The sequence below is a fragment of the Pseudophryne corroboree genome, chromosome 8 (genome assembly GCF_028390025.1).
Source record: "Pseudophryne corroboree isolate aPseCor3 chromosome 8, aPseCor3.hap2, whole genome shotgun sequence".
Taxonomy (NCBI): domain Eukaryota; kingdom Metazoa; phylum Chordata; class Amphibia; order Anura; family Myobatrachidae; genus Pseudophryne; species Pseudophryne corroboree.
This window is the reverse complement of record NC_086451.1, coordinates 313,356,832-313,381,525: the sequence shown is the minus strand read 5'-3', so window position 1 is coordinate 313,381,525 and position 24,694 is coordinate 313,356,832. Positions and strand designations below refer to the sequence as shown.

Below are 24,694 nucleotides of genomic sequence, written 5' to 3'. Positions count from 1 at the left end.
TGCTATGGGCAACTCCTTACTCTTTAGACAGCTTGATACGCCTTCCCCTAGGATATGTACAGACGATCTAGCAATTCAAACAGCCACCTATCCTGGATATTTATCAAACTGATATCTGTTTGCACTCCCTTACTAGACATTTCCTCAATCTGGGCTCCCTGTGGAAGCACAGATAGCCGTATGCGACTCGAAATCACATGTACTTGCAAACAATTGGCTCAGGACAATGGGTAGTGTGACACAGCCTCAGCCACCCTATGTGTTAGACTAAACTTAATGCAATCCTTGAAGGCACTTGTGTTCTTATATAATGGTCTATTATATAAAATGTGTTATGTACATGTGTGATGAGACAAAGGCCTTGTAAGAACATCTATGGCCAGAAGATGCCCTTACACCAGGAATGTACTGGTACTACAACTCTTAGCATGGTAGTATTTCCTCTATATTTTAAGAGGGGCGGGGAGGGGGGGGGGGGGGGGGGGGGGGGGGAAGATCAGTGGAAAAGAGGTACATGCCAAAAATTACTTTTGCCCCTTTTCAACTAGATGTCTAGAAATACAATACCAGGGATTTATATTTTGCGGCTGGTGAGAAATAGGCACATGCCACTATGGCAGCAAAATGCCTTTTTTCCACCAAGGTGTAGGTGTGTGTGTGTGTGTGTATGATATATATATATATATATATATATATATATATATATCTCTCCTATATAATAGCCCAGATCTGTGACATTGTGACTCATTTGCTAACGCTGGGCGGAGTCACAACACTGGGCGGAGTTAGTCAAATGAGTCACAGATCTGGCCAAATCTATAGGAGACTAGGAGCAGAAGCAGATAGTATGGGCATGGCACAGGCAGGGGTGCATACCTCCCAGCTTTCTTCAGGAGCTTTCTTCAGGCAGAAAGAGGGACACACATGTGGCGAAAAGAGGGCGTGGCCAACGAAAAGGGGGGGTGGCTTCATGGGAGGGCCCCCATTTTCGTCAGTGAGGGGGCATGCCCAGCGCTCTGAGCTGCTTGCATGGACCCCAGGGGCTGATTATGAGTCTGGGGGGCCCAGGGCACTTGAGACAGGGGAGCCCTATCTCATTGCTGTGCCTGCAACGGGGTTGGGGCGTGGCCTAATCGTGGACGCGAGGCCACGCCCCCTTAAGCAAAGTCCGGTATTTTTTTATTTTTATGGAATTTTGGCCCCTCAGCTAGGGCTAAATCCAGAGGAGGTGGTCGCTCCCCCCTACACACCCGCACAGGCAGAAGAAAGCAGGAAGACTGCTGCCTCCCTGCAACACCACAGACCTGCCAACACGCATCAGTGTGTGCTAACTGTAGCACAATGCTGCCGCTGTTGCTGGCAGGACGGGAGAGCTTCTGAGCTGGGACAGAGCTACTCGAGCCGGGGGGGCACCCTAAAACTGTGGGGCCAACGGTACGTATCCCCTGCCCCCCCCCCTTAATCCGGCTCTGCTGCTGAAACCCCCCCTTAATCCGTACCCCCTGATGCCCCCTCTCCCTCTGTCTCCACTATTCACCGCTGCTCCAGGAGCTTTCCAACTGCCCCCCCCCCAAAAAAAAAATGGGACTGTCCCGCGAAAATCGGGACAGTTGGGAGGTATGGGGATGTGTGAGGGGGTATGCCGTACAGACAGACGGGCACCGGCTCACTGTGTGCTTGACCCCCCACATCAGCATACTCAGCAGGGTCTCTCCGGCGCGGGGGGAGCGTCACTTTCTGGCACACTCCACGCTTCTTAGCTGCAGTTTTGTGGGGCACCTGCCGCTGTGCAGTTTCCATACTGCCTCTGTTATCTCCAGCCCCAGCAACCCCACTGCTAGCTGCAGCGCTGCCACCCGCAGTGAGGTGTGCCCAGCTCCTTCACACATTTTAGCCGGCAGGTAGCGCTGCAGAAGTCCGAGCTGTTTGCAGGCTCCGACTCCCTCCTCCCTCCAGCCGCAGCATCTCCTGGGAGCTAACCAGTCACTCCCAGTCTCCCCTTACCACAATGCCCAGCAGCCGCGAGGTCCGCGCCGCGTGCATGCTATGACCCTCTCCACCCGCAGTATCTGCAGACATAATCCTCCATCCGCGGTCACCCACCCCTCCCCCACCCATGGCACCGCCGCACCTGCCCCTCCACCACCTGCAGCACCTCCGGACCTCCTTCCCCATCCGCCGCACCACCCGTACCTGCCCCTCCCCTACCCACGGCGCCTCCGGACCCCCTACCCCACCCCCGGCACCCCCGCCCCTTCCCATCCCACAGCACCTCCGGAACCCTTCACCCATCCGCAACATCCCTGCACCTGCCCCTCCCCCACCTGCAGAGCCTCCGGACCCCTCCCCCATCTGCAGCCCCCACTCCTCTGCCCCTCCCCCACCCACAGCACATCCTGACCCTTCCCAATCCGCCCCCCCCCCCCCCCCGCAGCATCTACAGACACCCTCCCCCATCCGCAGTCCTCCCCGCACCCGCTACATTCTGTACATCATGCCCTGCAGGTGCTCTTCACGCTGTCGCAAGGGGCTGCGCCTCCTTCACCATTGCACGCCCTTTCATTGTGCAATATTTAACCACTAACAAAGGAATGCAGGTAATACTCCATATAAAAATATTGAACCCCAGAAAGGCATGCAAGGGTTAAGGGGGCGTAGCCCCTTGCGACGGTGTGAAGAGCGCCCGTAGGGCGCGATGAAGGTGTGTGTGTGTGTGTGTGTGTGTGTGTGTGTGTGTGTGTGTGTGTGTGTGTGTGTGTGTGTGTGTGTATGTATGTATGTATGTATGTATGTATGTATGTATATATATATATATATATATATATATATATATATATATATGCACTATTATGGTGAGTCCTTGATAAATTGATATAATGTGTCAGTATTGAGGATGTTAAAGACCCATCTGATGGGGTTCCCATTGACATGGTGGATGGGCTCACTTTTTCTCTCTTCCATCCTAGAGGATGCTGGGGTCCACATTAGTATCATGAGGTATAGACTGGTCCACAAGGAGCCATGGGAACTTTAAGAGGTTAATAGTGTGGCTGGCCCCTCCCTCTATGCCCCTCCTACCAGACCCAGTTTAGAAAATGTGCCCAGATGAGCCGGTCAAAGCTAGGGGAGCTATATCTATATAGGGGAGGGGGCTGTAAATTATCTGTGTAGTCTATTAAGAGTACACAGTCAGCGCCAGGCAGTTCTTCTGTAACTGTCTCTGGGGAGCTGTGTGTGCTGGCTACAAACTGTCTCTCTGATGGTACTTGGGGGGGAAAGTGTGTGTAAAAATTCTCACATAACCATGTCCAGGGACTCTGTCTTATGCTGCAGAGGCGGTGTCTTCTCCAGAGGAATCCATTCCATGTACCCAGGAATGTAATATGTCTCAGACTTCTGAATCTGAGCTACAATGGCTGGCTCCATTAAGGGAATGTTATAGATTTCTACTAGGGTAGCCCATACCGAGAATCAAACTCAGGTTTTAAGTCAATCTATGGAAGTTTGGTCAGGTTCTGATCTCTTTACTTCAAAATCCCCTAGCATATACCCAAAGAAATATGCACTTGCCCAGATTATGCAAGCCGACACAGATACCGAATCCGACACGGCAGACGGTTATGTGCCGAGGGGGGCGGCATCCCTTGTAAAGGGGGTGCAGCTCGTGATTGAGGCCATTAGGGATGTGTTACACACTACGGACACACCACCTCAGCAGGCTGAGGAGGCTTACTTCAGACAGACATTAAGAAAGCCTCGCTAACCTTCCCTGCGTCTAAAGAATTAAATGCATTATTTGAAAAGTCCTGGGAAACCCCAGAGAAAAAAAAAAAATCCAGATCCCAAAGAGGGTTCTGGTTGCTTTTCCCTTCCCTAAGAAAAAAAAAAATGGGAAAACCCACCCACAGTTGACTCATCCGTCTCCAGACTGCCTAAAAATGTGGTTTTACCTGGATCTACCGCATTAAAAGAACCGGCTGATCGTAAGATTGACACTACGCTCAAATCCATATACACTGCTTCAGGAGTGGCGTTAAGGCCCCTATTGCCTGTGCATGGATTTCTAAAGCCATAGTAAAGTGGTCAGGCACATTACTAGAGGACTTAGATGCTATGGATAGAAGGGACATTGAATTGTTTTTACGTAACATACAGGATTCTGCATGTTTCATGGTGGAGTCCATGAAGGACCTCGGCACTCTGAATGCAAGGATATCTTCCATGACTGTCCTAGCACGCAGGGGACTCTGGCTATGCCAATGGTCGGCACACGCGGAATCCAGGAAAAGTCTTGAGAACCTACCCTTCACAGGTCAGGCTCTATTTGGGGAACCGTTGGATGCGTGGATTTCCACGGGAACCGTGGGAAATCAACCTTTCTTCCCTCAGCTGCTACTTCTATGAAGAAACCATTTTCTTCATCAACATCACAGTCCTTTCAGACCGCAAAGCCAAAAAAAGGCCCAGCCTCCTACCACCTTCTTTAGAGGGGGTCGGGCAAAAGCCAAGAAGCCTGCACCTGCAGGTTCCCAGGACCAGAAGCCTGCTTCTGGTTCATCAAAATCCTCAGCATGATGGTGGACCGCAGCGCCTGGAGAACGGGCTGGTGGGTGAGAGATTCAGACATTTCAGCCACGTCCGAGTGTCGTCCAGCCTGGATCCAGGATATTGTGTCCCAGGGGTACAGACTGGAGTTTCAAGAACTCCCGCCTCACCGATTCTTCAAATCAGGCTTGCCAGCTTTACTGACAGAAAGGGCTATCCTACAGGAAGCCATTAAATAAAAAAAAAAAAAAAAAAAAGGGTTCATTGTTACAATTACACCTCATATGCAACACATGGGTTACTATTCAAACCTTTTCGTGGTACCGAAACCGGATGGTTCGGTCAGACAGATTTTGAACTTGAAATCGTTAAACCCTTATCTGGGGGAGTTCAAATTTAAAATGGAGTCTGAGAGCGGTGATCTCAGGTCTGGAGGAGGGAGAGTTTCTGGTATCCCTAGATATCAAGGATGCGTACCTCCAACATTCCAATTTGGCCGCCGCATCAGGCTTCTCAGATTTGTACAGTTAGATAGTCACTATCAGTTCCAGGCACTGCCATTCAGTCTCTCCATGGCACTGAGGGTGTTCACCAAGGTGATGGCAGAGATGATGGTTCTACTCCGCAGACAGGGAGTGAACATAATTCCATATCTGGACGATCTGCTGATAAAGGCATCGTCCAGGGGGAAGTTGATGCAGTCCATTGCCATCATGACTCAGCTGCTCAGGGAACATGGTTGGCTCCTGAACCTTCCAAAGTCACATTTGGAGCAGACAAAGATGGTCTATCCTGGGGATGATCCTCGACACGGAAGTGCAGAGGGTGTTTCTACCAGTGGAGAAAGTGTTAGTGATACAATTAATGGTCGGGCATGTCTTAAAGCCTACCCGGGTATCAGTTCATCAGTGCATTCACTTTCTGGGGAAGATGGTGGCCTCCTACGAGGCTCTACAGTACGGAAGGTTTCATGCTCGGTCCTTCCAACTGGATCTCCTAGACAAGTGGTCGGGATCTCACCTACACCAGAGGATAAGTCTGTCGCCGAACGCAAGGATTTCTCTGGTGGCTGCAAATGTCTCACATTCAGGAGGGCCACAGGTTCGGGGTACAGAACTGGATCCTTCTACCACGGATGCAAGTCTCAGGGGTTGGGGCGCAGTCACTCAAGGGGAAACCTTCCAAGGAAGGTGGTCAAGTCTGGAATCTATTCTTCCAAATCAACATTTCCGGAACTAAGCGCCATATACAACAGTCTTCTCCAAGCGGCACATCTTCTGCAAAAAAAGGTCATTCAAGTACACTGACAATGTGACGACGGTGGACTACATAATCCGATAGGGAGGAACGAAGAGCAGAGCTGCTATGTCAGAGGTAACAAGAATTGTCCCCTGGGCAGAAAAGCACGCAGTGGCGCTGTCAGCAATCTCTTCCTTCCAGGAGTGGACAACTGGGAAGCAGACTTCCTCAGCAGGCACGATCTCCATCCAGGAGAATGGGGCCTCCATCTGGAGGTGTTCACAGAAGTGACCAGTCTTTGGGGCGTGCCTCAAATAGACATGATGGCCTCACGTCTCAAGAAACTTCTGAGGTACTGTTCCAGGTCGAGAAACCCACAAGCAGTGGATGCCCTGGTAACAGTGGGTGTTCAAGTCAGTGTATGTGTTCCCTCTCCACTTCCCCTCATTCCAAGAATTCTAAAACTCATAAAGAGAACAAGGGTTCAGGCAATTCTCATTGCTCCGGACTGGCCAAGGAGAGCCTGGTACGCGGATCTTCTGAACTTACTGCTGGAAGATCAGAGGCCTCTTCCTCTACGAGGATCTTCCGCAAGGGGCCGTTCACTTATCAAGACTTACCGCGGCAACATTTGACGGGATGGAGGTTGAATGCCAGATCTTAGCCCGGTAGGGTATTCAGAGCAAGGTTATTCCTACCCTGATACAGGCTAGGAAAGGAGTAACGTCTAAACATTATTATCGCATATAGAAAAAAAAAAAAAAGTGTCCTGGTGCGAGTCCAAGAAGTTTCCTACGGTGGGGTTTCAACTTGGACGGTTTCTCCTCTTCCTACAAGCAGGTGTGGATATGGGCCTGCGTTTGGGATCTATAAAAAGGTCTAGATTTCAGCTTTATCCATTTTCTTACAGAAACAATTGGCTGCCCTCCCTGAGGTTCAGATTATTTGAAAGGGGTTCTGCACATCCAGCCTCCCTTTGTGGCACCGACGGCACCCTGGGATCTTAACGTGGTGTTGCATTTCCTGCGATCAGATTGGATTGAGACTTTACAGGAGGCTGAGGTCAAGTTTCTCACGTGGAAGGCGGCCACATTGTTGACCTTAGCTTCTGCTGTGTCGGAATTGGGGCTGTGTCCTGTAAAAGCCCCTACTTAATCTTCCATGAAAATAGAGCTGAGCTCAGGACGCGTCATCAGTTCCTTCCAAAAGGTTGTGTCAGCTTTTCATATCAACCAACCTATTGTGGTGCCAGTAGCTACACTCTTCGATTACATCAAAGACCTTGGATGTTGTGAGGGCTTTGAAGCTCTATGTGAAGAGGACTGCTCTTCACAGAAATAAATAAATAAAATATCGGACTGTTTGTCCTTTATGATCCCAAGAAAATTGGGTGTCCTGCTTCTAAGCACACGATTTCTCGCTGGATCAGGTTCACTATTCAGCATGCATATTCTACAGCAGGATTGCCTTGTCCAAAATCTGTTAAGGCCCACTCTACTCGTAAGGTGGGTTTTTCCTGGGCAGCTGCTCTGAGGGTCTCGGCTTTACAACTTTGCCAAGCGGCTACTTGGTCAGAGTCGAACACGTTTGTCAAGTTCTACAAGTTCGATACTTTGGCCTCTGAGGACCTAAAGTTCGGTCAATCAGTTCTGCAGGAGCCTCCGCGCTCTCCCTCCTGTACTGGGAGCTTTGGTACATCCTCATGGTACTAATGTGGACCACCCCAGCATCCTCTAGGACGTAAGAGAAAATAGAATTTTAAATTACCTACCGGTAAATCCTTTTCTCGTAGGCCGTAGAGGATTCTGGGCGCCCACCCAGCACTTCGTTATCCTGCAGTGGTTTCTTGGTTCAGTACGGATTTGTTCTTAGGTACGTACTGCGTTGTTACTTAGTTCAGTAAGGTTATTCAACTTTTGCTGAGTTTTCAAGCTCGTTATCTTGGTTTACCTTGTTTGTGTGAGCTGGTGTTAATCTCAACACTATATGTAAATTCCTTCTCTCGAAGTTGTCCGTCTCCTAGGGCAGTTTCTAGAGTGGGTCTTGTATGAGGGGCATAGAGGGAGGAGTCAGCACACACTCTCAAACTCTTAAAGTGCCAGTGGCTCCTAGTGGACATGTCTATACCCCATAATACTAATGTGGACCCCAGCATCCTCTACGGATACGAAAAAAAGGACTTACCGGTAGGTAATTAAAATCCTATTTTACCCCGGTAAATCTATTTCTCGTAGTCCGTAGAGGATGCTGGGGACTCCGTAAGGACCATGGGGATAGACTGGCTCCGCAGGAGACATGGACACTTGAACAAAGAATTTAGTTCCTGGTGTGTACTGGCTCCTCCCTCTATGCCCCTCCTCCAGACCTCAGTTAGAGAAACTGTGCCCAGAGGAGATAGACAGTACAAGGAAAGGATTTTGTTAATCCAAGGGCAAGATTCATACCAGCCACACCAATCACACCATACAACTTGTGATAACTACCCAGTTAACAGTATGAAAACATCATATCAGTTCAAGACCGATGCAGCTATAACATAACCCTTATTGAAGCAATAACTATATACAAGTATTGCAGAAGAAGTCCGCATTTGGGACGGGCGCCCAGCATCCTCTACGGACTACGAGAAATAGATTTACCGGTAAGTAAAATCTTATTTTCTCTAACGTCCTAGAGGATGCTGGGGACTCAGTAAGGACCATGGGGATTATACCAAAGCTCCCAAACGGGCGGGAGAGTGCAGATGACTCTGCAGCACCGATTGAGCAAACATGAGGTCCTCCTCAGCCAGGGTATCAAACTTGTAGAATTTTGCAAAAGTGTTTGAACCCGACCAAGTAGCAGCTCGACACAGCTGTAGTGCCGAGACCCCCCGGGCAGCCGCCCAAGAAGAGCCCAGAGCCCACCTTCCTGGTGGAATGGGCCTTGACCGATTTTGGTAACGGCAAACAAGCCATAGAATGCGCTTGCTGAATCGTGTTACAAATCCAGCGAGCAATAGTCTGCTTTGAAGCAGGGGCACCAATCTTGTTGGATGCATACAGGACAAACAGCGCTTCAGTTTTCCTGACTCTAGCCGTTCTGGCTACGTAAATTTTCAAAGCCCTGACCACATCAAGTAACTCTGAATCCTCCAAGTCACGTGTAGCCACAGGCACCACAGTAGGTTGGTTCATATGAAAAGATGAAACCACTATTGGCAGAAATTGCGAACGGGTCTGCAATTCTGCTCTATCCATATGGAAAACCAAATAGGGGCTTTTATGTGACAAAGCTGCTAATTCAGACACTCGCCTAGCTGAAGCCAAGGCTAATAACATGAGCACCTTCTACGTGAGATATTTCAACTCCACCGTTTTAAGTGGTTCAAACCAGTGTGACTATAGGAAACTTAACACCACGTTAAGATCCCAAGGTGCCACCGGAGGCACAAAAGGAGGCTGAATATGCAGCACTCCCTTTACAAAAGTCTGAACTTCTGGGAGAGAAGCCAATTCTTTTTGAAAGAAAATGGATAGGGCCGAAATCTGGACCTTAATGGAACCTAATTTAAGGCCCAAATTCACTCCAGCTTGTAGGAAGTGAAGGAAACGACCCAGATGGAATTCTTCCGTAGGAGCATTCTTGGTCTCGCACCAAGAAACATATTTTCGCCATATACGGTGATAATGTTTTGCTGTTACTTCCTTCCGAGCCTTTATCAGCGTAGGGATAACCTCAACCGGAATGCCTTTTTCTGCTAGGATCCGGCGTTCAACCGCCATGCCGTCAAACGCAGCCGTGGTAAGTCTTGGAACAGACAGGGTCCCTGTTGCAACAGGTCCTGTCTTAGAGGAAGAGGCCACGGATCTTCTGTGATCAGTTCCTGCAGATCTGGATACCAGGTCCGTCTTGGTCAATCTGGAACAATGAGGATTGTTCTCACTCCTTTTCTTCTTACTATCCTCAACACCTTTGGTATGAGAGGAAGAGGAGGAAATACCTAGACTGACCAGAACACCCACGGTGTCACTAGGGCGTCTACCGCTACTGCCTGAGGGTCTCTTGACCTGGCGCAATACCTCTAGCTTTTTGTTGAGACGGGGCGCCATCATGTCTATCTGTGGCAGTTCCCACCGACTCACAATCTGTGCGAAGCCTTCTGGGTGAAGTCCCCATACTCCCGGGTGTAGGTCGTGTATGCTAAGGAAGTCTGCTTCCCAGTTGTCCACTCCTGGAATGAACACTGCTGACAGTGTGCTTACATGATTCTCCGCCCAGCGAAGAATTCTGGTGGCTTCCGCCATTGCCACTCTGCTCCTTGTGCTGCATTGGCGGTTTACATGAGCCACTGCAGTGATGTTGTCTGACTGGATCAGAACTGGTCGGTCGCGAAGTAAGGTCTCCGCTTGACGTAGGGCGTTGTATATGGCCCTTAGCTCCAGGATGTTGATGTGAAGACAAGTCTCTTGACTTGACCAAAGACCCTGGAAATTTCTTCCCTGTGGTGACTGCTCCTCAACCTCGGAGGCTTGCGTCCGTGGTCACCAGGATCTAGTCCTGAATGCCGAATCTGCGGCCCTCGAGAAGGTGAGCACTTTGCAGCCACCACAGTAGTTACACCCTGGCCCTGGGGGACAGGGTGATCAACCGATGCATCTGACCTGGACCACTTGTCCAGTAGGTCCCATTGGAAAGTCCTCGTATGGAACCTGCCAAAGGGAATGGCCTCGTATGACACCACCATCTTTCCCAGGACTCGAGTGCAATGATACCTGTTTTGGTTTCAATAGGTTCTTGACTAGAGTCATGAGTTCCTGGGCCTTCTCTATTGGGAGATAAACCCTCTTCTGGTCCGTGTCCAGAATCATGCCCAAGAACGGCAGACGAGTCGTAGGAACCAACTGCGACTTTGGAATATTGAGAATCCAGCCGTGTTGCTGTAACACTTTCAGTGAAAGATACGCTGTTCAGCAACTGCTCTCTTGATCTCGCTTTTATGAGGAGATCGTCCAAGTACAGGATAATTGTGACACCTTGCTTCTACAGGAGCACCATAATTTCTGCCATTACCTTGGTGAAAATCCTCAGGGCCGTTGAAAGACCAAACGGCAACCTCTGAAATTGGTAATGACAATCCTGTACCGCAAATCTTAGGTACGCCTGATGAGGTGGATAAATGGGGACATGGAGGTATGCATCCTTTATGTCCAGTGACACCATAAAATCCCCCCCTTCCAGGCTTGCAATGACCGCTCTTAGCGATTCCATCTTGAACCTTTTCAAGTATAGGTTCAGAGATTTTAAATTCAATATGGGTCTGACCGAACCGTCCGGTTTCAGGACTACAAACATGGTCGAATAATAACCCCTTCCCTGTTGAAGGAGGGGAACCTTGACCACCACCTGCTGAAGATACAATTTTTGTATTGTGTTTAACACTATCTCCCTCTCTTGGGGAGGGGGGGGGGGGGGAAGATTGTAGGGCCAATTTGAAATACCGGCGAAGAGGCACCTCTTCGAATTCCAGCTTGTAACCCCGAGACACAATTTCTATTGCCCAAGGATCCACCTGGAAGTGAACCCACATGTGGCTGAAATTCCGAAGACGTGCACCCACAGGGCCCTGCTCCGCCAGTGGAGCCCCAGCGTCATGCAGTGGATTTTGTAGAGGCCGGTGAGGACTTCGGTTCCTGGGAACTAGCTGCGTTGTGCAGCTTATTTCCTCTGCCCCTACCTCTGGCAAGAAAGGACGCACATCGGACTTTGTTTCTTTGTGAACGAAAGGACTGCATTTGATAATGCGGTGCTCTCTTAGGCTGTGAGGGAACATAAAGCAAAAATTTTTACTTTCCAGCTGTAGCTGTGGAGACCAGGTCAGAGAGACCTTCCCCGAACAATTCCTCACCCCTGTAAGGTAAAACTCTCCATATGCCTTTTTGAGTCGGCATCACCTGTCCATTGCAGAGTCCACAGGACCCTTCTGGCAGAAATCGACATTGCGTTTATTCTAGAACCCAGTAGACTAATGTCTCTGAGCATCTCATACATAGGACAGCGTCTTTTATATGCCCCAGGGTCAATAATACAGTATCCTTATCTAGGGTATCCAATTCCTCAGATAAGGTATCCGTCCATGCCGCTACAGCACTACACACCCAGGCCGACGCAATTGCCGGCCTTAGTAAGGTACCCGAATTTGTATAAATGGACTTCAGGGTAACCTCCTGTTTGCGATCCGCCGCATCCTGGGACAGCAGGGCTACCTTTTTGGATAAGCGTGTTAAAGCTTTGTCCACCTTAGGGGAGGATTCCCATCGTAACCTATCCGTTGGTGGAAAAGGATACGCCATAAGAATCAGTTTGGAAATCTGCCGTTTTTTATCTGGAGATTCCCAAGCTTTCACATAAACTCATTCAGTTCGTGTGAGGGGCAAAATTACTTCAGGCTTCTTTCCCTTTTACATATACACCCTCGTGTCAGGGACAGGGGTTTCCTCTGATGTGCAAAACATCCTTTATTACTATAATCATATATCGAAGGGATTTAGCCAATTTTGGCTGTAACTTTGCATCATCGTAATCGACACTGGAGTCAGAATCCATGTCGGTATCTGTCAACAATTTGGGATAGTGGGCGCTTATGAGACCCTGACGGTCCCTGCGACATAGGGTCAGGCATGGGTTGAGACCCTGACTGCCCCAATGCATCAGCCTTGTCAAATCTTTTATGCAAGGAATTAATATTATCATTTAAAACCTTCCACATATCCATCCAATCAGGTGTCGGCGCCGTCGGTGGAGACACCACATTCATTTGCTCCCGCTCCTCTCCCACACAGCCTTCCTCATCAGACATGTCGACACAAGACAGTTCCTCCACCAGGCCCTTTGGAGAGAGAGAGAGAGAGAGAGAGAGAGAGAGAGAGAGAGAGAGAGAGAGGGAGAGAGAGTATGCCAGCACACACCCCAGCGCTATATCATCCCAGGAATAACAGTAACTTAATGTTAACCAGGTAGCTGCTGTAGGTTATAGTTTTAGCGCCTAATTATGTGCCCCCCCCCTCTCTTTTCAACCCTCTTCTACCGTGTATCAGCAGGGGAGAGCCCGGGGAGCTTCCTCTCAGCGGTGCTGTGGAGAAACAATGGCGCTGGTGAGTGCTGAGGGAGAAGCCCCGCCGCCCGCTTAAACAGTAATTTTGGCGGGGGCTCATAAATATATACAGTGTGTGTGTGTGTGTGTGTGTGTGTGTGTGTGTGTGTGTGTGTGTGTGTGTGTGTGTGTGTGTGTGTGTATATATATATATATATATATATATATATATATATATATATATATATATATATATATATATATATATATATATATGTGTGTGTGTTCTTTTTGCCAATATGAGGTCCCAAATGCTGCCCAGGGCGCCCCCCTGCGCCCTTACAGTGACCGGAGTATGTGAGGTGTGTGGAGCAATGGCGCACAGCTGCAGTGCTGTGCGTTACCTCTAGTGAAGATCATGAAGTCTTCTGCCGCCTGTGAAGTCTTCTTTTCTTCTCATACTCACCCGGCTTCTATCTTCCGGCTCTGCGAGGGGGACGGCGGCGCGGCTCTGGGACGGACGGCGAGGGTGAGATCCTGCGTACCAATCCATCTGGAGCTAATGGTGTCCAGTAGCCTAAGAAGCAGGACCTAGCTTCAGAGAGTAGGGCTGCTTCTCTCCCCTCAGTCCCTCGAAGCAGGGAGTCTGTTGCCAGCAGAGCTCCCTGAAAATAAAAAACCTAACAAAATACTTTCTATCAGTAAACTCAGGAGAGCTCACTGAAAAGCACCCAGCTCATCTGGGCACAGTATCAAACTGAGATCTGGAGGAGGGGCACAGAGGGAGGAGCCAGTGCACACCAGGAACTAAATTTTCTTAAAGTGCCCATGTCTCCTGCGGAGCCAGTCTATCCCCATGGTCCTTACGGAGTCCCCAGCATCCTCTAGGACGTTAGAGAGAATAATACATATACACATATATACACACACTTGCTAATTTGGCAATTTATAGGTAATAAAAGTTCAAACCTAGCTTCTAAGCTAGGAAAGCACTTCTAATTTGAAATCTTCAATAATAGAGTTAATCAGTATATGTATATAGTATTTTATTTGAACATTTTAATAAAGTTAAGCATGAAAATCAATTTAAAATACATTTGGAATGTACGTTTAATGTATTTTTGGTTTTAAGAAAAAGGGTTGGGGCTCTTATTTTGGGCATTCCCCAGGTCTCTATGAACCTCTGAAAGGGTCTGGCAAAACCAGACAAGAAGTTGCACATTTGTGAACTGGTACCCACCCTTCCAAATCTCCATCCAGATCTCTCTAAGGCCTACTTTTCTATATAAGCTTATTCTTAGTCTACTTGTTCCAAGTATCTAGTTCAGATTTAATTGAAGGTAGAAGAAAGGAGCAATTGGCAGTGCAGAGTCCACACATTTGTATATACAGTATTTATAGGAAATTCCCCATATCCTTGATTTTATAACAAGTGTGCTAGTCCCAGGCCACTGTATTACAAGCAGCAAATTTATAACGTACCAGATGTGGTGGCTGGAAGGCTTGCACTTGCTTCTAATGCAGATATGGGGATATCAAGGTTTTCCTGGTTCTCAGTAACTTGCTCAACCAGACTTGAAGAGCTAGATTTCACACCACCTTGGAGGAAGGCAGCTTCATTTAGATTTGCTGCAGATGGAGGAATCCGTGTTGTGGAAGATTTTGCAGACACACTCTCACATTTCATGGAACCAGTTACCTTGCGTGACTCTAGTGCTGTAATAGTTTTCTTTACAGGTAACCCTGAAAAAAGGATTTATGTTAAGAACTTACAGTTGTTAAATCTTCCTGCGAGGTACACTGGGTTCCCCAGGGAACAACATCGGGGATGTAGAGTAGGATCTTGATCCGGGGCACCAACAGGCTAAAGCTTTGACCGTTCAAGATACTCAGCACCGCCTCCTCTATAACCCCACCTCTGTGCACAGGAGCTCAGTTTCATTAAACAGTCCAATGCAGTAGCAGGCAAAAGAGACAACTGTTAGTAGCCACGTACACCACATTCTCACGACAGAAGGTATCAGCGGCTAATGCCATACAAACCCAAAGAAGCCAAGTGCGTCAGGGTGGGCGCCCTGTGGAACCCAGTGTAGCTCGCAGAAAGATTAAACAATGGTAAGTTCTTACCATAAATATCCTTTTCTGCAGCAGGGTACACTGGGTTCCACGGGGAATAACATCGGGGATGTCCTAAAGCAGTTCCTCATGGGAGGCGACGCACTGTAGCGGGCACAAGAACCCGGCATCCAAAGGAGGCAGAAGTATCGAAAGCATAGAAGCTTATGAACATGTTCACTGAGGACCACGTAGCCGCCTTGCACAATTATTCAAAGGTCGCACCACGGCGGGCCACCCAAGAAGGTCCAACAGTAGAATAGGCTATGATGGTAGCAGGAGCTGGAAGGCCAGCCTGTACATAAGCATGTGCAATCACCATTCTAATCCATCCGGCCAAGGTCTGTTTATTAGCAGACCAGGCACATTTGTGAAAGCCAAAAATGTACAAAGAGAATCAGACTTCCGAATGGAAGCTGTCCTCGTCACATAGATACGGAGAGCCTGTACCACGTCCAAAGACCACTCTTTGGATGACAATTCAGGAGAGATAAAGGGTGGAACCACAATCTCTTGGTTAAGGTGGAAAGACGACACCACCTTAGGTAGATAACAAGGGCATGTCCGAAGGACTGCCCGGTCACGGTGAAAAATCAGAAAGGGAGACCTACAGGATAAGGCACTCAAATCCGAAACCCGTCTAGCAGAAGCAATAGCCAGCAGAAACAAAACCTTAAGAGTAAGCCACTTAAGGTCCGCAGACTCAGGAGGTTCAAATGGAGACTCTTGCAAAGCCTCCAAAACCACTGACAAATCCCAAGGAGCCACAGGCAGGATATAGGGAGGTTGAATCCGTAACACACCGTGAGTGAATGTATGAACATCAGGCAAAGTCGCAATTTCTCAGAAACCACACCGACAAGGCAGAAATATTAACCTTGATGGAGGTCAGACGAAGGCCCAAGTCCAGGCCCCGTTGTACGGACAAACTTTTGGCCTTCCTACTAAATGTGTAAGCATCATGAATGTTCGCTGCGCACCAAGAAAAGTAAGAATTCCAGACCCTATGATAAATCCGAGCAGAATCCGGTTTACGGGCCTTTAACATGGTTTGAATGACAGCCTCAGAAAATCCTTTGGCCCCAGAACGGAAGCTTCAAGATCCACGCCGTCAAAGCCAGCCGGTCCAAATCCTGGTATACACAAGGGCCCTGAATGAGGAGGTCTGGGTGTTGTGGAAGTAGAAGAAAAGGACGCTCTATCGAAAGACCCTTTACTGTGGGAATCGATGTCGTCTGGGCCATGCTGGAGCAATCAGAAGCAGGATTCCTCCTTATCACCCTGGGCAGAAGAGACACTGGAGGGAACACTTACAGCAGCCAAAAGTTCCACGGAATTGCCAGTGCGTCCACGAATGCCGCTTGAGAATCCCTTGTCCTTGCTCCGAAGACCGAAACCTTGTGATTGTGTCGACACGCCATCAGGTCTACATCTGGTAGGCCCTACTTGTTCACTAGGAGTTGAAATACTTCTGGATGGAAGCTCCACTCTCCGGCATGTACGTCCAGACGACTAAGGAAGTCCACTAACCAGTTGAGGACCCCCGGAATGAACAACGCTGTAATGCCTGGTAGATAGTGTTCCGCCCACTGAAGAATCCTTGACACTTTCATCATTGCCATGCAGCTTTGAGTGCCGCCTTGATGATTTGTGTACGCCACAGTGGTGGCGTTGTCCAGCTGTACTTGAACAGGCCTGTTCTGTATCAGATACAGGCCAGGTTCACAGCATTGAATACTGCCCGCAAATCCAGAATGTTTATCGGGAGGAGAAACTCCTCCTTGGTCCACCGACCCTGAAGAGTGTGTTGCTCCAACACCGCGCCCCAAACCCTCAAACTGGCATCCATCGTCAGAAGGACCCAGTTGGAGATCCAGAAGGGACGACCCCTGCTCAATCGTTGGTCCTGGAGCCACCAGTTCAGGGACAGACGAACCTCCGGAGACAATGAGATCATTTGAGATCTGATCCGATGCGGCAGGCCATCCCACTTGGCAAGAATTAGCTTCTGCAGAGGATGGGAATGAAATTGAGCGTACTCCACTATGTCGAAAGCCAACACCATGAGGCCTAGTACGTGCATTACTGAGTGAATAGACACTCGCGGACAAGAGAGTGGAAGCATTGAATTCTGTCCTGAAGGTTCAGGACCTTCTCCCGAGGCAAGAACTACCGCTGGTTGTGAGTGTCCAACAATGCCCCCAGGTGCACCATGCTCTGAGCAGGGACCAAGGAGGATTTCTTCCAGTTGATGAGCCACCCGTGGGCTTGCAGAAACTGGACCATCAGATCCAGACGACGGAGGAGAATTTCTGGGGAAGTCGCCAGGATCAGCAAGTCATCCAGATACGGTAGGATCCCGACACCGGAGTAAAGTAGTCATTACTGCCATGACCTTCGAAGAATCGCGGTGCCATGGTCAAACCAAAAGGTAAAGCCCGAAATTGATAATGGAGCTTGCCAATCGCAAACCACAGGTACTGCTGATGCGACATGGCAATAGGAATGTCCAGGGAGACCATATAGTCCCCAGACTCCAAAGTCAGAACAATAGAGCGAAGAGTTTCCATCCAAAACTTGGAGACTCAATTTGTTGAAGGACTCGAGGTTGAGAATGGGCAATGGGGAACCATTCGGTTTCGGGACTAGGAACAGCGGTGGATAGTACCCTCTTGACTGAGCCAGAGGCACCGATACTACTACTCCTGTGTCCAGGAGGGATTTTACCACCAAATGAAGAGTTTTTGCCTTCCCCTGATCTGAAGGGATGTCTGTCATGCAAAATCGATGAGGGGGGACGATTCTTGAAGGATATGGCGTACCCGTGAGTGACTACTTCCCGCACCCAGGCGTCTGAAGTGGTCTTCAACCATTCCTGGGTAAACCTTAGAAGTCGGCCTCCCACCCTGGGATCCCCTAGAGGGAGGCCCGCCCAGTCATGCAGCAGGCTTGTCTGATTTGGAAGCAGACTGAAGGGCAGCCTAGGCACGTTTAGGCTTAGTGATTTTGGAAGTGCGAGCCTGTTTTGGGTGAGCCTGACCCTTTGCTTTACCTGGAGGACAAAAGGAAGTACTCTTAACCTTCGGGACCGAAGGAACAGTACTAGGTAGACACGCAGTCTTAGCAGAGGCTGTCAGCCACAATCTTGTTGAGGTCCTCTCCAAAAAGAATGTCTCCCTTAAAAAGGGAGCACCTCCAGGGTTTTCTTAGAGTCTAGATCCACAGACCAGGACCGTAACCAGAGAATCCAGCAAGCCAAAATGGACGTAGTAGAAACCTTGGCCGCCAGAATACCGGCATCAGAAGCCGCCTCCTTAATGTAATGAGATGCTGTGACAATACACGAGAGGCATTGTCTAGCATTAGCAGTAAAGTTGGACTGCAGCTCTGCTTCCACCTTCTGAGCCCACGCTTCAATAGCTTCTGCAGCCCAAGTAGCTTCAATAAGGGGACGATGCATAGCTCCTGCGAGGGTGTAAATAGCCGTTAAGCAACCCTCCACATGCTTATCTGTCGGTTCTTTCAGAGAGGTGACGGTAGTTACAGGCAGAGCAGTTGACACTACCAGCTGCGCCATTTGTAAATACACTGGCGGTGGCGTTTCTGAATTCTTACTTCGCTCTGCAGCGAGGGGATAGAGAGCCAGCATCTTTTTGTGAGGTGTGAATTTCTTTCCTGGATTTTCCCAGGATTCCCGACGTATGTCTACTAAGTGGTCAGAATGAGGCAAAACTTGTTTAATAACCTTCTGACGTTTAAACCTATTCGGTTTCTTAGAGGTAACAGGTTCTGGGTCATCATCAATTTGAAGAATCAGCCTGAGCCTCCAAATAAGTCAGGTACATCCACCTGCGAAAGATTCCCCATCAGAAACATCCGGGTCAGTGTCTGAGGGGTCAGTATATACGCCATCTTCATCAGACGAAGTGTCTGGAACAAGTAGCCCAAGGTGGGTCATTATGGACCCCTGTTGCTACAGCCCTACTGGGGGGCAGGAAGCCCCCAGAACCTGAACCCTCCACTGCTATGTTTTCCTCCAATGTATCTGTAGCGTCACCACCACACAGTGGGATCAGCCGCAGAACCTTCGCCCCTTGAAGCAGACATATGAAAGCATGAACCACGAGCAACAGTACAATATCAGCAGTATAATACCTAATCAAGAACCCCCCTGTGATAGCACAAACAGAGGATTCAAGAGGTATATAGTGACTGAAAATCACAGAGAATACACAAGTATATCCTGTGAAATACCTATATCAAATAACCCTGACGCACTTAGCCCCCTCAGGGTACAGAATATAGGGATAGCAATCTGAGGGAGATACACGGAATAGAAATCACGCAGCAGCTATATGCACGCACACACAGTCACATGTACAATGCAGAAATTATGACAAGCAATAAAACTGCACTGGACTAGCAATACTAAGTAATACTAAGTGAAGCTACACAGATCAATAAATATATCAATGCACAGAAAAGGCTGGATGTATGTCACAGGGTACTTGTAGTACATAACCCTGAAATAATGCACTGTTTCTTAACTAACATTGTCAACAGACATGTAGAATACTTAAGCGTCATGTAAAACGCACAGCGCTGACATGCAGTGGCTTTACAGAGGAGGCTTTGCCCAAACAGTCCCAGGATCAACTCAGCATGTTAAGATGGCGCCCAAACGCTGACCGGGAGTGAGGGAGAGAGAGATGCAGCTCCAGGGCGGGAACTTTTACTCTAAATGGTGCCCTGGAGCTGGGGTTAAAGGCAGAGCCTTATCCCCTTGCTGGACTTCATCACCTGGTACTGTGGGCCATATGTAAACGGTTTTTAGTAAAACCGACCTGCGCCCCTGCCCTAGTAGTCTAGTGGGGTCAATGTACTACCACAGTGTCCACGACAGCGTGCACGTCTCGCCTCCCACTGGCCGCACCGAATCGCGATTCCAGCAGGTCCCGCCTGGGGGACCCTCTTACCTACTCCGAGTGCGGCCATGCAATCCGAGAGCGGTGGTTGGCGTGTGCCTGATGTAGAGAACCGGAGCCTCCGCTGTAAGTACCCGGCAACCAGGGACACGGGAGTATACAGCGCCGCTGGGGGAGGTGATGGAGCTGCAGCAGGAGATGTCAGAATGACATCTAGCACATATAGTGCCACTGCTGCAGCCCTTGAAGACTTGTTTCTTCACTTTAAAAAGCTCTTTTCAGGGCTGCTGGAGCAGCCCCGTCAGTTAGCTGCCTGCACTGCAGGCACCAACTTACAAACTGAGCTCCTGTGCACGGAGGCAGGATTATAGAGGAGGCAGCGCTGAGCATCTGGGAACAGTCAAATCTTTAGCCTGTTGGTGCCTCAGATTAAGATCCTACTCTACACCCCTGATGTTAATTCCCTGTGGAACCCAGTGTACCCCGCTGCAGAAAAACAGAAATCTATACTCGAGGTCTGTTTCTCTAATGTACAAACAGGCTACCAGGAAGTTTTATACCAAGCTGTCAGAAACACCACAAACATCTACAGAACTCTACATTGAACTCCCAGCTTTATTTCAATTGGCTACTTCTCACATGAAATATTGGATTCCAATTTTGCAGAAACTTTCTGAGAATGTTGTAGCAGGGGTGGGTGTAGAGATGAAAGTCTTGGGTTCTGCGGTCCAGTTCTTACTTCTGTGGAAGACAAGAAAATAAGTATTGATATAAATTCATTTTGATCTAGAAGTCACAATCTCTATATTTACTTACTGTCCTTTGTAGGGACAGCTTTGGGAGTCCTAAAGCGGCTTCCTTTAAACTTGTCTGCCATTATGCTTGCTCCTGCCCCCTCTGTGGCTTGCTTTAAGTTTCCGGGGCCAACTCTTGGCAAACTTTGGCGAGCCAGTGATGGCCGTATAATTCCCCTGCCAGGGATTCCCGTTGGTGCATTTTTAGATAACATTGGCTCCTTTACAGGATTCTGACCTGTGGTATTGAACAGAGCTAAAGACCGTCGTGCAGAAGGAATGCCAGATGTTGGAGGAGGGATTTGTCTGGGTATTAGCCCTGAGGGAGGACGTATACATCTTCCTGTATAGGGTGGGAGCAATGAGCGCCTTGATATTGGTTTATTCTGGCTGTTATTCAATGCCTGTGTTCCCAGAGACATGGGCTGCGTGGTAATCCCCTGTTGCACTGGAACTTTGTTTGTAGAATCCCCTGATACAGCGCCAAGGGACACTTTGGGGTCCTGGGGCACAGAATCTTGGCATGGTTTCTGAAACTGAAAGTTATTATAACCTGGCACAGGCGTGGAGGTGACAAAAGAGTGTGACCCAGCAGAAAAGACACTCACATCTTGGACATTTTCTTCTTCCTGAATCATGGTACAAGATTCTGAGAGCAATGGATAAACATTTGATTCCTTGCAGGCATCTACTTCATTCTGTAAGGAAGCTAACACTACAACACTTTTATAGCATTTTTCTTCAACTGTATTTAACAATGCTCCTTCTGTAATATTGGGTTTGCTCTGAGTGCCAAGTAGTGTGCCATTATCAGTTGCCCCACAAGCCATATACATTTCCAGAGTTTGGTCTTCTCCAGACTCTGGCATCTGTGTCACATTTGATTTGAGTTTTAAACTGTTTTGTGGGTGGAGGATAGACGGGCTATCAACATTCTCTTCGGTATTCATTATGACCTCATTGAGTATTGAAGGAGTAGCCTGTGTTCCGTTAGCTGAAGCTTCAGAAGCAACCTGAAGGTCATCTGCTTTGTTGACTGTAATGAATTCATCCACCAATGCAGTAACTGCTGTATTACTGGCAGTCAACTGCGGCACCACTCCCATTATTTGTAAGTGATGGGCTGTAGGGTTCTCTTCATGTAATGATACAATGTCCTGTGTGGTGTTGGTAGAGGATTGTGGCCTTAACTCAGTAACTTGTGTTGTATTAGCTGTAGTGAAATCTTCATGTACTGATGGAATGTCCTGTGTGGTGTCAGCTGTAACGACCTCATGTAGCCATGCAGTAACTTCTGTATTACTGGCAGACAACCGTGGCACTATGTCCATTATTCCCATGCCAGGACCTGTAGGTATCTCCTTGTGTATTGATACAATGTCCCGTGTGGTGTTAGCAGATGATTCTATTTCAATAACATGTGTTGTTTTAGAAGAAGCAACTTCATGCATTGATGAAATGTCCTGTGTGGGGTTGGTAGATGATTGCGGTCCTACTTCAATCACCTGCGTTGAATTGGTTGCAGTGACCTCCTCATGCATTGATGTAATGTCCTGTGTGGTATTCTGTTGTCCTACTTCAATTACCTGTGTTATATTGACTGTATCAACTTCCTCATGTATTGATGAAACTTCATATGTGATGTTGGGAGAGGTTTGTGACACCAAATCAATCACCCGAGTGGTATCTGCTATATTGATCTCCTCATGCAGGGATGAAAGGTCCTGTGTGATGTTTGAAGTTTGTGGCACAGATTCATTTTCATGAGTAGCATTTACTGTAGTGAATTCCTTATGCATTGATGTGGTGTCCAGTGTAAGGTGGATAGGAGTTTTCTGTGTAATATTTGAACACCGTTTACTCACACTTCTGTCATTTAACGGCATAGAACTGTCTACGGTGATCTCCTCATGCACCAATGCTATATTCTGTGTTGTATTGGCCAAGTCTTTGGGTGAGAGCTCCATCACTTTGCTATTCAGAGTAACAAAATTATCCCGCATTAATACAACTGGTTCAGTTATGTGGTCACTGATACGGTGCTCCACCTTCATTACTTGGGTAGTGCCAACCAGAGTGATCCCTTCAGAATGGAATTTTGGACTTTGCTTGGTGTTAATTGAACCATTATTGTTACTGGCACAGTCACTTATAGACTCAAGGTCACATGTCTTTTTGTTATTAACCGTTTGGAGTATTTCAGGTATGAAATGGTCCGTCACTCTTACTAAATGCCCCATCATCTCAGTTTGGCATGTAGAATTTGGTGCACTTTCATTCTTAACAAGCTGTTCAGTCTTCTGTCTTTTCTTACTACAGCTCCCATTCAGTCCACCACTTAAATAAAAAATCCCTTCAATACCAGAGTTACTCAAAGATTGACTTTTGTTGCATTCAGGTACATTTAAATCATTAAATTGAAGGTCCATCCTTTCCAGATCCAGCAAGCTTTCCCCAAATAATGATATCCCCTCCATTACAGGACTGTTGTCCAGTGAATGCATCATACTGGCCACTTCACAGGCCAGCATTGATTTCATTGGTGTGCAATCATAGGGAGGAGGTTCTGCATCAATGGTAGACACATCCAACTCATGCGCTTTCCGCTTGGCTGGACTTTTCACAACGGTCCCTATGCAGTTAACTATTTCTTCACACTCCGCAGCAAAAAAACTTCTGTATATGGGAGTCTGTGCAGGACTTTCCGGTGACAGGACATAGGAATTCTTGTGAATGATATCCCTACTGGATATATTGTCTTTACCTGTCCTTTCCTCTGAAGTATAGGACTCAATATCCAACTCCATGACAGGAGTAAGTTTCTTCTTGACTTGTTTTGATGCCATTGGAGTGCTGAAAAATTTGTTACTATTGTCAGCTGTGAGCTCAGCAGACACCGGCTCCTCATTTTCATTATAAATTGTAGGGTCTGCAAAATAAGGCATCAACATCCCTGAAGTGCTTAACCGTTTTGATGCCAAATTTTTTTCAGGAAATGATAATCTCATCTCACGTGGCAAAGGTGGCACACTTTCTTGAGCTGTAACTGTCGGGACAATTCCATAGTCATTCTTTGATTCTCCCCGACGAGAGCTTTCTGCTTTACAGAAAGTACTTTTTTTTAACTCTTTACTTTGGAGGGCCACAGTGCCAGTATCCAAGCTATTTGTGATGTCAGAGCATATATTCATTATGTTTTGCCCACCATCATAACCTGCCAAGCAATAGTCTACTCCTTTTTGCAGAATGCCTTTTCTAAATTTGGATTTTTGTGGTAGAGAAGACATGCATTCTGGGTCACTCATTCTTCTTTTGCTTGAAGCCAAGGAGGGTTGCGATCCAGCACTCAAATCTGGGTCATTCTTTATGTCCTTCAGCACCATACGCCGCAGCTGATGCACAGGATCCTTTGTGCCAACTGGCATCAAAGTTGCTTTTCGTGTAGGTCCCTCCAGGTTGGAATACCAACGTCACTTGTTCATAAGGAGAGTGGTTAAAGTTTCTAATTTCAGATTTCTTGTAAAACCTGAAAAATGAAAGTATATGAATGATAAAGTTGTTTAGAGAGATAAATTGGTGCACATGCCACATCAGTCATAGCAACATGTACACTCAGATATGTGTCATGACCAGCTTAAGGATCTAATGGCATTTACACAAGACAATGCTAAGAGGGTTTAGTTTGTAATGGAGTCTGGTTTCTAGCTCATTTCTGTCTTCAGTTAGGTCATGAAACGTATTGTTTTAATAATGTTTTCTTACATTTACACTGCTATAAAAGGAGTTCTGCCAACCCTCTTAAATACAGACCCTGCCTTCAGATATCCTATTGTCCAATATTGTGGTGTGTACAATGATAAAACAAAAATACCAATCCTTAGGCTAAGGTACAGGTGAAACTCAAAAATAGAATATCGTGCATAAATTCATTTATTTCAGTAATTCAACTCAAAGGTGAAACCAGTATATATTATATAGACCCATTACATGCAAAGTGAGATATT

General features: G+C 47.7%; 1 protein-coding gene across 1 annotated transcript in view; it reads right to left on the bottom strand.

The window, feature by feature from the left end:
- Positions 1-24,694, bottom strand: part of LOC134949046 (uncharacterized) — a 161,096-nt gene that overhangs the window by 58,471 nt on the left and 77,931 nt on the right. The window contains exons 2-4 of the mRNA XM_063937387.1: positions 20,713-24,216; positions 20,536-20,637; positions 14,339-14,599 (exon numbers count right to left, since the gene is read on the bottom strand). Of these exons, the coding sequence (XP_063793457.1) occupies positions 14,339-14,599; positions 20,536-20,637; positions 20,713-24,115 (3,766 nt within the window). The 5' untranslated portion in view covers positions 24,116-24,216. The remainder of the gene's footprint in view (positions 1-14,338; positions 14,600-20,535; positions 20,638-20,712; positions 24,217-24,694) is intronic.